This window comes from Manduca sexta, unplaced genomic scaffold, assembly GCF_014839805.1.
Source record: "Manduca sexta isolate Smith_Timp_Sample1 unplaced genomic scaffold, JHU_Msex_v1.0 HiC_scaffold_1848, whole genome shotgun sequence".
NCBI classification, from domain to species: Eukaryota; Metazoa; Arthropoda; class Insecta; order Lepidoptera; family Sphingidae; genus Manduca; species Manduca sexta.
Window position 1 is genome coordinate 1 of NW_023592753.1, and position 15937 is coordinate 15937.

At 33.7% G+C, this 15937-nt stretch overlaps 2 protein-coding genes and 1 pseudogene across 2 annotated transcripts; 1 reads left to right on the forward strand and 2 right to left on the reverse strand.

Moving 5' to 3' along the window:
• Positions 1-30: 30 nt before the first annotated feature.
• Positions 31-1916, reverse strand: LOC115439746. Its single transcript, XM_030163728.2, has 4 exons — positions 1690-1916; positions 1440-1581; positions 993-1084; positions 31-258 (listed from the first exon to the last, which is right to left on the reverse strand). The coding sequence occupies exons 1-4, from the start codon at positions 1733-1735 to the stop codon at positions 185-187; spliced, it is 354 nt and encodes a 117-aa protein (XP_030019588.1). The 5' UTR covers positions 1736-1916; the 3' UTR covers positions 31-184.
• Positions 1917-13133: 11217 nt separating this feature from the next.
• Positions 13134-13836, forward strand: LOC119191730 (annotated as a pseudogene).
• An 805-nt stretch (positions 13837-14641) lies between these two features.
• On the reverse strand, positions 14642-15140 carry LOC119188553 (general odorant-binding protein 69a-like). The gene has a single exon (XM_037445601.1). The coding sequence runs from the start codon at positions 15118-15120 to the stop codon at positions 14719-14721; it is 402 nt and encodes a 133-aa protein (XP_037301498.1). The 5' UTR covers positions 15121-15140; the 3' UTR covers positions 14642-14718.
• Between the last annotated feature and the right edge of the window lie 797 nt (positions 15141-15937).

The following is a 15937-nucleotide window of genomic DNA, read 5'->3' on the forward strand; positions in this document are numbered from 1 at the left end:
GGACTGTGCTTTTGAAGTAATAAACTTGCATTTCCGAATTATAGTGTGTTTATTTATTTCAACATTTTAACCCCCCTTATATATAAACTAAATTCATATCATTTATAATTAAAAAAAAACTGTTTATTACATTATAAATCAATAGAACAGCCATGTTGTTTTTTTAATCACCATGCGTTGAGTTCTACGTGTAATTTTCATGCCACCTGTTTTGACATACTGCCTCGAATAAAGTGAACTCGTAGTATGTCAGGGTCGCTGCAAAAGTAAAACATACATTTTTTTTATTTATATTGACATATCATTAGTAGCATATAAGGTATATAATAAGGTCGTGCATCTATCATCTGAGTAAGTCAGATGTCCAAATAAAACAGTAGTTTCGCCAGAGTTATATCCTCACGATGTGAGGTAACGAGGTCATTATTATTCTGCATATTATGATGTTTCAAAAATCTGTAATATTTTTAATAGAAAATGTTATGATAGCAAAAAAACAGCTACAACACTTTTGGGGAAAACCTGCGCATGGGATCCTGGAATCCCCCGGCTTAGCGACTGCTAAGATCTGAAGCAAAGTTGCGAGGAGATATCTGGGAAAGAGAAGTGTGGGGGACGATAAAGGAACCTTCTTAGCAAGGGCGGAGGGGAGAAGACAAGGAAATGTTCGCGATCTCTCATAGGCCTCAATTTATTGTTACTACTATGAGGTACACACACTGGACTGTGTGCCTAGGGCCGCAGCAAAAGTAACCCACTCCCCCGCCCCCATACATGGGTGTGCACTCGGTGTGATGACCGAGAAACAAGAATTGCCTCGGAGAAGTTTAACAGGGAGTTGATGTTAGGCACACAAAAGGTAATAAAAGCTATGTCAAATTCTTTCTGCACGTGTGCTTCTAAAAATGTGTTGACCAGACTTTTTATTAGAGTGAGATAAGGATAGAAAATGAAAAATATAAATTAATAAAGTAAAGAAATGAAGCACTAACTGTCAATGTCTCCGATAACATCCTGGCAGTATTCCCTGCTCAATCCGCAAACTGTTTCAAAATATCTGCCGTGCCAGCAGATCACATCGCCTCTGTCGGTCAAGAGTAAGGTTTATCATCGTCATTAGAGATAACATTACTATTTACTAATCGGACTATTGCTATCTAAAGAGATATGAAATAATTCCATATGCAGTTATAGATGCATATGCGGTTATTAAGTGTACCTACGTTCTTTGTAACTGGAGCTGGAAAACTATGAATTTACATAAAAAAAAGAGACTAATTACGAATAGGCTTAATAAATTAAAGGAAACTGCCGAAACGCTAATAATATATTTACCTAAATATTTTATGATGTTTATGATTTCCAATCCTATAATAATAACTGTTTCATATTAAGATTATTGCTTAAGTTATAAGTACCCATAAGAATTTTATGCCTACCTGACGAGTTCCCAACAGTTGATAAGATCATTTAGGCAGCCGGAGATGTTAAAGCTGCCGCGATTGACATAGTCCAAAGTGATTGGCTGAAAACTCTTTAATGGATCTTCGAAGTCCTGCCCTTCAGTACTGCGCCATAGCGCTGTGAAATGAATATATACATTTAATAAGAAATAGTATAAATTGCTTCATCTATATTCGAAAAAAGATGTATGGCTCTTCTGTAAATATAATAGTTATTAATACTTACAGCCCACAAAATAAATTACACCAAAGATATACAACAGTTTCATCATTATTTAAGTACCTTATGACTAAATATCGCTCCACAACGACTTACAAATACATTTGTCTGCCTTTTCTACCTACATAATCGCAGCATAGGTTTCATGCGGTTTAAGCCTCAATTCATACAGAGATAGTAGCGATTCTCTACAAACCGCGTATAGGTTAAGTGTAATAGTTTCCATTATTAGGTACTCTTAAATTCTCAGTATCGCTTAGAGCTCATATTTTTTGCATGGGCTCTCTTACGGCCATACTTAAGGGCTAAAGAATGCAAGCGCCCTTGAGTTTCGCGTCTTCGCGTGAGTTTTAGGTAAGTACCTACTACGTTAGCCGCTGGTTTCTAACATTTATCGTTACTGTCTGGGTTTGAATTGCGCCTAACAATTTCAAAGAACATATTAGTAGGAAAGTCACGCTAATTAAATTTAAACCACATCTCATCGACTAAGCTAATGTGTGTACTCATTTTCCATTATGAAATTCTAATGAAACTATTAGTTCCTTCTTAAGTAATAAGCAAGTGCCTGCTGTTAAATACGAAACCGCGATGTTCGCGTTGTCCATGTTCATGACGGGTTCGATTCGCGCACCCCATAAAAGTTTGTGTGATCCTGAAATATGTACCTACCCACCAATTTATTTCTAGTTTCAGATATGGCCTACGGGTCTTGTGAGAACGGAAATGTTCCAGATGTTTATGAAACGAGACTAGCAACATAATACCAATCTATAATAGTACGGTTTTAAAATATGTGTGTGAATTTGGGTGTGTTTATAAGGTATAAAAAACTACCTAATGTAATAATTTGTTAGGTATAGATAAGTAGGTAAGCACCATATATGTTATCATTCTACAGTCTAATAAGTTGTAGGTAGATACATTTTATCAAACTAAAACTCATTTGAAATTGAGAAAACGATACCTAGGTTCTTTTATCTGCCTCATGCATAGGTTAGACAATTTACAAAGAGGACGGCTTGATGATCTTTCTTTTCTATCAAAGTATGTACTTATCAGAGCAAAAGCCCATGCTTACACAATAAAAATTGTTGTAGTGTGCATGAAACGGACAAGTGTTTAAGGTTTATTAATGTGTGCGTTTATAACGACATGGTAAATCATCCGTCGGAAAACGTTAAATTATGGTAGCGTTACAGGAACAAGTGGGTCCAATTTAAAGATAGCGCCAAAGCTATTAGAGCAGGATATTGAATGAACCAAGAAAAAAATGCTTCCGCTTTGTTATAGGTGGGGTCTTTATATCAGAGACCAATAAACTAGATGTCTTATATACTGTAATTTTATAACACTCCATTCATAACTATGCTAGTCACAGAGAAATTAAATTTTAATTTAGCAAACTTCACTCCGTTTGCAACTGCTAAATTAATGTCATACTCTTTTACTACGTTAGCGCTATTGTGGTGAGGTTTTAACTTTAAATTTCTGTTTACCATTGGAATTTTTTTTAACTTGTCCCCTTCGATCAACAATATTGTCCCACATATGGGATGGTTCTCCCTACCTTTACCCTCCATAGCATACCTCCACCTATTAATACTTTCAATATGAAATGTGTGAAATGGAATAAATATCAAATAGGGTATACTTATGAGTTATGTTTTTATAACTTTTATAAATATGTACATCGTATAAATTCCAAAACAGAGGATATCATTGTAATTTGATGGAAAATTCACAAGTTATAAAACAGAAAAAAAAACAGAATACTTATGACGGAATGTGACGTCAGCGGACAATACGATGCGTGCGAAAGAAAGAGATGGAGCGATATCCCTACTCCACGCCCACTCCTACACGTAGCAATATTCGAATTTTGAATTACTGCCTCTTTTGTTTTCGAAATTTAATGCGGTTTTCACAGAAGGATTTCTTGTTTGTACTAATTACTGTTACGTATTAAAAATACATAAATTCAAACATAGTGACCCTATTTCGATCATTCGGAGAAATTGAGAATTATTCACCCAAGGAAAAGTTCTGCTTTGTGTGAGGTAACGTAAACCAAATTGTATGAAATACGGATTCCGGAACATTCTGGAGCCAGATTCTGAACTCCGTTTCTAAATTTCCCCATGCATAGACCCGGTCTTTGAACCATTCATTTTCGGTAAATATCAGTTTCAGGTGTGTGGTAACGCTTAACTGTATGGAAATTGGCTAATATATTAAATATCATTCAACCTGAAGCGTTCTGGGTTCAGATTAAAAAATCACGTTGCCATTCCGGATGTATAAACTCAGCTTTATTTGTTGGTTCTTTCGACAAGCCTCCTTATCCTACAGCATCGCTATACGGAAAAAATTCAATACTTGTGTTCCCATTTTATCACCGTTTCCATATATATATTATAATTATTCTCTTTGTTATTAAAGTATTGATTGTATTATTTCGGTTATCGATTATCATGACAAAATTAGTCTTCATCTATAGTGTTGATCTGAAATATGCTGCTGTATATTATTGATATCGAGTAATTCTAAATTATATCGACAAGCAATGATCTGAACTGTCAAACTGTTATCCAACTGTCAAATATTGATAAAAAACGTGAAATTAGTATTTGTATTGAATTTAACAGAAACAAGATAGATATATAATACATAGGTAAATATTAATTGGTATTATAAATTTGCTTTTTATAATATGGTCTTTCTATTATTATGATATTACGTTTTTTTTCAAAAGTATCGTTCCCTTGTATCGATTGTAATTATCGTTATTATCTTCAAAATCGAATAGTCAACTACAATATATAACAGTAAAATCCAATAGTAACTTAAAACTAAAATAATGTTATGTAGGTAGATAATTCTTATTTTTGCGTTCGGTATCGATAACATTCAGTATCTTGATTCTATCGATATCAAGTTATAGATAAAAAATAAATTAATTATTATGTAAATCGATTATCGAATACTTGCAGCTATAGGACTGGCATGTGCCAGACAGTCAATTTATTAAATTAATCTGTGGCACCGCAAAAGTCGCGCGTGCTAGTAAGTCGAGTTTATGGAATCAATTTTGATTGTTCTAAATTTCGGATGACTCGTGACGAAAATAGTTAGTAAAAATGATATTGCTAATTCGGTGAAACAAAATTACATCCTATATAATTTGACTCAAATATATGTTTATTTTGTGCTAAGTGTCAGTATTCAGTGAGTATTATGAACTTTGAGGACTATGAAACCCTTCCGACCCAGAACTTCGCCATACACATGACTGCCGGGGCGATAGCGGGCGTCATGGAGCATTGCATAATGTACCCGCTGGATTCCGTAAAGGTAAGCAACGGCCAAGAGCCCACGTCCTTTCCCTTTACACGCATATTTTCTATAATGCGTTTCGCCAACTTAACCTAATCGCGACAGTGACAGCTTTCGGCCTGTTACGCCACCGAATTGCTACTTGGGGTTATGTAAAAAATTCTCAATTACAACATTGAGAGCATAGGTTGGCGGTTTACCGACTGTGCTCGTCTTTTTGTCAGTTCCGTTCAGCGGTCTAGCTAGCATATTCACATCAGTTGGTTTTTGAACCAGTATTTGCAACATTAACTTTACGCAACAATCCGTTTATTTTTAGTAATCATTTAATACTAGAACTAGTTTATAGACATCTCTCGAGTCTCGACTTCCAAAATTATGATGTCCATGCAGTTTGGTTTTTAGAGGATATGTCACTTGGTAGTTGCAATTTCAATAATAATGTCATGTCAAGGTACTGGATAAAGTTGTGCTTCAGCTATTACAAGAACTTTTGTCATATTTTTAAACTATTATATCCCATATATTATGGAACAGTTTATTCATCAAAATTATGCCATGTTGTTTTATACTTAATAACTCACTAGTGGCAAGTGTAACTTTTATATCATGAAAGTTTTTTAAAATTTACTCAAAAAAATATAATTTAAAACAACAATAATGTGTTTGTTTGAGAAAACAATATGACCAAAATAATTCATGTTAGATTACTCTTATCCCAATGAATTAATGACTGATAAATATTATGTTGTACTGACATTTTAGGGATTTCAAAACCTTAGACTGCAATACAAAATCATAATTTTGTTGACAAAAAATACTTTCTGTTTAGTGTGTTGCTATTTGGATAATACTGTCAAAACCTCTCTTGTAACAATATAGATTAAAAGTTTGTTTCTGTCATAATTTTCATATAATATAAAAAGTCATATCAATTTTGTAGGCTTAATATAATCTTAATATATAAAAAGTATGACACCCACAGCTCTGTATATTAATATATATAGAAATAAAGAACACTAAAACTCATGGGAATATTTATGGCATTTTTATTGTCATATGGATACTATTTGGTGTTTTAATTTACATAACCTACTTCCAAAAGCTTTATTGAAGCTGTTACGGTTTTGGGCTTGGTAAAGTACCATGTAATATTTGGTACTTCAAGGTTCTGGTTTCTTTTACTACTGTGTATATGCAGTTGTGGCTCTGCTACTAGTGAGCAGCCTTCTCCTTCCCTTTTTCAAATGTATAACACAAAAGTATAATAAAACCGACCCTTCAAGAAAAAATATACATTCCAAAATATGTTGCTCATAAATAATTTTAATTTTATTTATTATATATCACCATTAAAACTACTTTTCAGCAGCAACATAACATAATTATTCTATTATCAAACTTTTTTTTTATTTTGGTATGTATAAAAAATATTATTTTAATGCTTCTGTATCAGTGGTACAATTTTAAACTTGTGCAAAATGAAAATGCACAGAGAGAACTTGAAATAAATATTTATTATTATTATTGGAAAAAATTTTAAAAAAAGAAATAATTAATTCAGACTGAAAGTTCTAAAATGTTTTAGCTTATGACTGAATAAACTAGTGTTGTAATCATAAAATATATGTCAAACTTGACCAATTTTATTTATTGAACATCAGAATGCATTTAGATATTGACACATTCTTACAAGAATTGGCCATTTTACTTTTCTTAAAACTATTGAAATAAAATATTCCATATGCATACCCAAGATTCAAGTTATCACAAAACGCACCAAGACATCAGCAAAACAATAGGACAGAATTTTGCACACTTTTCTGCAGTAAACAATTATTTATGCATACTTTTGAACTTACACTTACACAATAAAAGGTAGTCATTGTTTTGTTAGGTTTGTGTATTCTTATTTGCAACTTTTTAGTTCCCTTACAATGTTTATTAATTTGTAACAGTGTTAATTATGTTACAAACACATTGCATGTCAATTCAAATAGTATACAGAAATAAAACTTCATCATCAATATCATTATTTTATTGTAATATAGCATCTTCCAGTAATATATAGTTATGTTTTACCCCATTTTCAATAAATGATCCCAATCGCTGTTTCAATATGTTGTACAATTGAACCAAACAGAAAGAGCTTTTGACATGCTTCATAATGACTTATTTTGATTGCTTTATTCTCAGAATCAGATCAAAATTAAGATTGGGATTTTTTATTGAAAATGGATGTTAGTTATGCATTTCATAAATTACAACTATCATAACTTATTGATAATGAAAGGAATACATTAATGAAATGTATGTAATTTTTTTTTACCATTGTAAAATAGTTGGACACAGAATGGTAAACATGATAATAAGTAGGTAATCAGTGTCTATAAATATGCATGTCATGTGTACATTATGTAGGAAGTCTGTGACAGTGCTTTAGTGGCACATTTTTTAGACTGTGTATTCAATGAATTTGTAAGAACAATGACATCACTTTCTTTACATTTTATAGAAATTGATATAGTCAATAACTAATTATAATGAAATATGTTCACTTCTTAGAAACCTTTTATGTTGAACTATAATATTATCCGGGTTCATAATAATACCAGTGAATCAGTTATAATTGCTAGTTTACTAGTGATTATTGAATAGGAGCAGAATATATTTTTAACCAGCTTCAAAAATGGGGAGGTTCTCATTTTGATGTGTATTATTTTTCCTTAAATCAGTCATTTATTAACCAATTTGGAAAATTCTTTTTTATTTAAAAGGATATACTTCCAGATTGGTCCCATAGAAATATATTCAAAATTGGTTGATTGGTTTGATTTTTAATTGAAAATAACTAGTTTAGGTGTGTCGTTCAAGTAAACTATATTGCGAATTTTTCTTTTCTGTTATTTTTCCGTGGTGTTTTTGTGTTGGGTTTTGTTGTACATTTCTTATTTTATACATACAAAAAAATTGGTAACCAATATACACATATTATGTTAAATATTTTATTTGTTATTGAAAATGGTTTAATCTTTGTTAAATATTTTTTTATTTACTTTTACCTTACTCCAATGTGGGATTAACATATCCATATTACACTCTTTTTCAATATGTACAAAAATTTGTGTTGTAGACAGGATTTGGCTTTGTTTTTATGAATGTCTGTACAATTGTTTAAATGGAAAAAGTAATAGGAACTTCATAAATGATGAGTATGAAATTAATAATATGAAAATCAGTTTATTACTCTATTACAGTATATACTCATTTATTATTCAATTATTGATGTTTTAGTAAGTAATAATATTTAATATGAATGAATTTAATTCCAAATAAATTTACTTATTGTCAACTCAGGAATACACCCATGGCCAAAACTAGAATTTTTTTACAGGGGGCCCGTGTCCAAGACTGTGGTTGCTATAAATATTTACAGTAGTAGTAGGCTGCCCCAAAATGCTGTGTGTGGTTACCAAGCAATTCTGGAGTGGGCACGGAGCCTACGCAACTTCTCTCCTATTGATATGATTATAGTCCGGTCAATTTAGACCAAAAAATGAGAGTGAAGTTACATAAAGTCCCAACAAGCTGAATTTCAGTGAAATTGTTCAAAATATAATTATAAACAATGTCTAGAAGTTCCCCATCATTCCCCTGTAAGGAAAAAATTTAATTCAAGGTCAAAGGTCAAAAAAATGAGTTTTTCGCGATTTTCAGCAAAACGGTAAGTTTTATCATAAAAGTACTTCAGACAAAAATTGTAGATCATAAAATTATCTATAAAAAATGTATCAATACTTTTTTTCTTACGAGCCACCGTTTCTGAGATATAACGATTCAAAAAGTTATAAAAGTTGTTATCGTCATAATATGCATGAGTACGCCACGTATATACATCTAGAGTTGTAATATTTTATATAATATATATATATATTAAATGTTTAAATATTTTTCTATCGGTCATTGTAACTTATACTTACAATATAAAATATACATAAGTTTTAACTACAAGAATATCAGGTAAAATGAAACCCAGTCCCTTAATCTTTAAGCCAGTGTAACTTCGAGACATCTGTCTTTTGTTCTATTGTGTGCGTGGCTAGGGTCTTATACCTGCTATAATAAATGAAATACTGTTAGTCTTGAGCGTCACTCTGTAGTGAAAACACGTGTTTATCCAAACCTATATTGTGCTGTTTTGAGTTTTATATTAAAAATGTCTGAATATTGTTTTATTTGTGCTAAACTTTTAACTGAAAGTGAAGTTGTTACTGTTGAACGTGGTATGAAGACATTAATTAATGCAAGTATCGAAAGAGCTGATGATTTTTCGGAATATCTCAAAAATCAGAAATCTGTGACAATACATGAAAATTGCCGTAAAAATTATACTCGAAAGTCTTCTATTGCTGCAGCTAATAAAAGACAACGTGAAGAACAAGAAGCCAGTACATCCACAGCAAGTCCTCCTCGTACTAGATCACGTATCAGTGAATCAGCTTTTTGTTTCAAAGAACTATGCTTATTTTGTGGCGAGAAATTAAATGAAGAGAGTGAAAGAAGAAAATCCTCAGATTTTCGGCGTCGAATCAGCCAAGTAAGTACACTTCAATTTAAAGATTCAATTCTGGAAACAGCTCGGGCTCGTGACGATGCTTTAGCAAAAGCTGTTCTTGCTCGAGTCGAATTTGAATATGATTTAGTTGCTGCTGAAGCTAAGTATCATCGAGATTGCTATGCTAATTTTTAAAACCTTCCACTGGAGCTAAAATGGGTCGTCCTAAAGACGAAGCTATGAATTTGGCAATGGAGGAAATATTTACTTACATTGAAAATAGCGATGACTGTCAGTTCACTTTGAACGAATTACAAAAGGTTTGCAAAACTACGACTCTAGATAACAGAACGATTAAGCTACGACTAAAAGTAAAATATGGTGATAAACTTATTATCACTGAGAAATCGGGAGCATCAACATTCATATGCTTAGTGGATAATCATCATGATATTTTGAATCAAGCCTGGTACGAAAGAAAAAAATGAATAAAACAGAAGAACGATTGAGAGTCCTAGACGCAGCTGCAACTATTATTCGCGAAGATATTCAAACCGCAGTATTTGATAATTCTAACTACCCTCCACCAAGTCGCATGTTTGAAGATTTAAATAATGAAATCCCAGAATCATTGACATTTCTTGTGGAACGAGTGATTTTAAAAATAAACGATCAAATTTAGATCATTTAAAATTAATATGCACAAATATTTGCCATTGTATCATGACTGCTGTTCGACCAAGGTCTTTTAAATCTAAATTACAATTAGGCCTCGCAGTTTTTTCATCGAAGGTTCGGGTCTAAACGTCTTATACAAATCTTTTCGGCTTTTGGTTTATGTGCTTCTTATAATGATACAATAATGTACGAGGCAGCAGCAGTTTTCCATCGTCCTCCTCATGTCCTACCACCAGAAAGTGGCACTCTTATTCAATACGTTGCAGATAATGCTGATATTAATGTAAATACGCTAGACGGCAATAACACGCTCCACATAATGGGTATTATTCAAATTGTTACTCCAAAACATTCAGTTTTACTAGAAGAACCTATGCCACGAATAAAAGAAACTCTTTCAGCAAATGATTTCAAGGCAAAAGCTCATGTGCCGATACAGACTTATACAAATGACGGTGTAGTAGGCTACAGTAAAATAAATGTTAAAGATTTTGTTTATGGAACTGAAACAGTATCGTTGCTCAAAAAAGTTGATGTAGTATGGTTTTATGGAAAATGGAAAAATGAGTCTTTACCCGGTTGGAATGGTTTTATTGAACGTTTAACAAATAATCATACGAATTATTCTAAATCTCAAATTTCATTTTTTACCATTTATTCACCAACCAGCCAGTAACTATAATACTATCTATACGACTTTACTTTGTGCATTAGAGAATGCAAAACGGTATGGCCACACTGTATGCATCGTGACTTTCGACCAGCCCCTGTATGCTAAAGCTCGAGAAATTGTATCAGCCGCACCTCAGGGCTCTGAATTATCAAAAATCATCATCAGACTTGGAGGATTTCATTTACTGATGTCTTTTATGGGAGCAATTGGTCATATTATGCAAGGAAGCGGCATGAAAGAAGTACTAGCAGAGATCTATGCGTCAAAATCATTAGAAAAAAATGCTGAATGGTCATGCTTACGCAAGAGCTGTTCGAGCTCATACACTACTTCAGCTTACTTTGGCAATTATAATATTAAAAGAAGTTGAAATGAATGACATAATGGATGCAGATCTAATCGTAAATATCGAGCATATATTAGGTAATACTCTTTCATACAATGATATTGAAAATGACGATGAAGTATCTGGAGCTTTACTTGATAAATTTAATCAAAAACTAAAAGAATATGAGGAACGAGGACCAACTGCAAAACTTTGGATTCAATATTTTTGTATGGTTTCCATTGCTAAAGAATTCCTAAGAGCTGAGCGTATGGGGGATTGGAAAGCTCATTTAAACTGCGTCAAAGAAATGCTTCCTTATTTTCACGCGTCTGGACATTTTCCTTATGCTAAATCTGCACACCTTTACTTGCAGGATATGGAACAATTACAGAATTTGATTGATCCTGAAGTTTACGAAAAGTTTTCAGGAGGATTTTTTTACAGTTAGACGTTCAGACAAATTAAGTTGTGGAACTTCAACGGACATGGTAATCGAGCAGTCTATGATGAAAGCTATGAAGACAGATGGAGGTATTGCTCGAGGGAGAAGTACAAAAGAGAGCGTCATCAGTAAATGGGTTTATAGAATGCATGCTATGAATACAGTTTGTGACAAATTAGAAGATATCGCTAATGTTAGGATGGATACGACCGAGCAGCATGTTGATGCAAGTGATTCACGAGTAAAAAAAGATGCTAGAGACATACGAAGACTTTTAGAGTGGTTCTCAACGCATGATCCTTTTCCAGAGGTTAACAAAATTGTTTCTATTGCGAGTGGTGTCGTTGGTGACGATAAAATTAATTGTTATAAAGCCCGTGAAGTTGGACTTGCTTCTATGGCAAAAATGACAGGACTGACATTCAATAATATTAAATTAAAACACGCTGATAAAGTTGTTCCTCTCTTAACTATGACTAGTTCCATAAAAGTTCATGAAGAAAAAGTACCTATTGACCCTGTATTATTGTTCCAACGCATGAGTATTACTGCAGCATTTCAAGATGAAATTGAAAAATATTTTGAATATGAATTAGCTCCCTACCCTTTATCGTTATTTGATGACATCGGGATGCGTAAAACACAGAAATCTACCATTTACGATTGTTTTGAAAAAGTAAATATTGATATTAACAACACTAATGCGACATACATCATTGACGGAGGATACTTACTACACCGCGTTGTGTGGGATAGCGAAGAAACATTCAACGTTATCTTAGATAAATACGTTCAATATGTACGTAGACATTTTGGTTCCAGAGTTACTGTCGTATTTGATGGCTATGATGATTGCACGAGAAATATCAAAGCTGCAGAACAACGTCGTCGAACTTTAGCAACATCTTCATCTTCTGATATTTTATTTGATGAACTTATGACAGTCCCAACCAGTCAACAGAAATTTCTTACAAATACCCACAACAAGTCTCGGTTCATTTCAATGTTGAAAGAAAAGTTTACGGCTGAAAATATATTGGTAAAATAAGCTAATAATGATGCTGATGTATTGATTATTGAAACAGCAATAGAGCAATTCAATTTGACAAATACAACTATTGTTGTTGGTGAAGATGTTGACTTACTTGTATTACTCACTGCTCGAACGCCAACTGAAAAAACTATTTTTTTTCTTAAAACCAGGAAAAGCTCAGCATCAATCAGATATATATTCATCAAAAAGTTTATTTACTTTAGTAAAGTGTAAAGATCATGTACTATTTTTACACGCAATAACTGGCTGTGATACGACATCTGCATTTTACAGGAGGGGTAAAACAGCAGTTTTCAAAATGTTTGAAAAACAAGATTTAATTCAATGTGCTGAAGTTTTTAAAAGAGTAATTCAACTCAACAAGAAGTTATTACCAACGGCATCCGCTTTCTTCTTTCTATGTACGGAGCTCCTAAAAAACTACCTGTTTAGATAAGCATCGATATGCATGTTTCGTTAAAAATACTAAAAATAAAAACAAGTTCAATTAGCTTGTCTTCCTCCAACCTCAGTTGCTGCTCACCAACATCTTTTTCGAGTATATTACCAAGTTCAAGTGTGGCTTGGTTATCAGCTAGACCCTACAGACTGGGGTTGGAAGTTGGTCAACAATATATTAGAGCCAGTTCAAACTTTACTTCCACCTGCGCCGGAAAAACTGCTGAACACTATTTTTTGCAACTGCAAAAGGGATGCAGTGCTAAATGTGGTTGCAAAAAAGTCGGACTGTCTTGTTCTTTGGCATGCACAAATTGTCAAGGCCGGTCGTGCTCTAATATTGAATCACAAACAATGGAGGATTCGTTTGACTCCGACGAAGTATCATGCGATACATCGCTATTGACGCAATTTACTTGCATCCAAAATGAAGATGAAGAAGAAGCAGGAGAAGAAGAACAAGAAGAAGATCAAGAAGAAGAACAAGAATTTGAAACTTACGAATAAGACGAATAAACTTCAACACTTTTTTCATTTACATCGCTTTTATCTTTCCCAATCTTTGAAAATTTCCGTTATTTTGCAAAAGTTTTACATTAAACAGGATCACAACTGACCCGAGGAGTAGCCCTACTGGGGAAACCACGTTAAAAAACGCGCTAAGTACACTACCTCATAGGTGGCGTGGAAACGTGTGCATATTATGATAACAACTTTTATAACTTTTTGAATCGTTATATCTCAGAAACGGTGGCTCGTAAGAAAAAAGTATTGATACATTTTTATAGATAATTTTATGATCTACAATTTTTGTCTGAGGTACTTTTATGATAAAACTTACCGTTTTGCTAAAAATCGCGAAAAACTCATTTTTTGACCTTTGACCTTGAATTAAATTTTTTTCCTTACAGGGGGAATGATGGGGAACTTCTAGACATTGTTTATAATTATGTTTTGAACAACTTCACAGAAATTCAGCTTGTTGGGACTTTATGTAACTTCGAATGTCTAAATTGACCGGACTATTACACCAACGAAAATTATATTATTATTATTTCTAATAAATATTCCCTTTCGTTAATTCTTTTAATATTATTCTTCGTATTAAGTTCATATTTATAGCTTATTGATAGATTTTATATATAGTAATATCACTTACCGCCACATTCGATAAACGATGCAAATCGCTTCTTCGATCTATCTCATAAGTGGACCAAGCAGAAAAAGTAATTTTTGTCATGCTTACAAATGAGTTATTTTTATTGGTTTATTCTCGGAATCAGATTGAACATTGAGATTGGCTGTTTATGGAAAACTGCTGTTAGACATCAAATTATAAACTTAAATGTTTTAGAAGTATAGGTAATGTAGAGCTATAAGTGTATATTGTTTGAGAATGGCTAAAACGCCTTAATAACAGTGGGATTGTCTGTATTTTAAAAGAACAACAATACTAATGTTCAAATTATTTATATTATAACAATAGTCGTAATAATACTGTAAGGTCTAGTTCTCACCCGGCGCGGCCAGTCTATATGAAGATGTAATCGGCTCTGTTAGCCTGCTGCCAGCATGTCTGTGTGAGGAAAGCTGTATCGCAGTCGTCGGCGCCCTTCTGCGTATCGCAGGCACGCACAATGTCGGTGGTCCTGAGCTTGACATCGTCAGGGAGGAGCCCGAGCACCGCCTCCACGTCCACCACGCCGTCCGAGATCATACCTGCCATCTCCATGGTGCACTTGAGGTAGCACTTGAGCTTGGGGTCGGGCATGAGGTCCGCGCCGTCGTCCACCTTTGCAAGCAGCCCCTCGTCTACGCCTATCTCGTCGACGCAATTCTCGCGCACCATGCGTGCCAGTTCCGCCTGCTCCTCGTCCAGGGCGAGCACCCCCGCCGCGAGCAGCGTGAGTACGTGCACCAGTGATGAGATCATGTCTACTGCGCTGCGACTCTGCGTGTCTGTAATCACCGGACAAGGGAATAAACGCTTTATATTGATAACTTTTTCATTGTCATTGTCTCTGATCACATGTGTTAACAGATCCGATGTACAAATTACCAGCTAGCATTGCTGTCATTAAAAAACCTTGTTTATACTGAAGTGTGTGTTTTATTCGTTGCTCGAACTGTCATTTTTGTGCGGTGAACGTTCATTTAAATTTTAAACAAATTATACATCATTTAAACATCGGATGATAAAGTTGTTTTTTTTTATCGCAGTACATGAAAAATTGCAGGTTTGGGATGTTTATTGGCCAGTTGCGGAAACCTGTATTTTCAGGTGTCACGTTCTAAACACGTAATAACTCATAAAAACCAAGGATTATAAAAGATTTGATGGCCATGGCGTGCGACTCAACCATTCATTTACATGAAGTTTATAAGCTCAGTGATTACATTGGTTATTTTGTCCTTCCAGTTGAAACATAACGGCACTTACATACTCACTTGGAAGTAAAAGTAGAAAATTTGGTGGTATGTAGACCATACGGTACGCCATGATACCAATTTAATCTGGATGCCTTTAGGAACCTTGCATAAGAATCTCGATTTGTTTAATAATCGCGATTTAAGGTGAAAAGATGGTGGAGTATCCACTACATACTTACCTGGAAATTTCTACCTCACAAAGCAAATGCAACTGTAATCTTTATGTAAACCCCGATCATATGATGGGATTTTTACTACTGCCTTTCAAAAATACAATTTTATTTTGACACAAACTGATGATAATGGATGGTTCTGGTTGC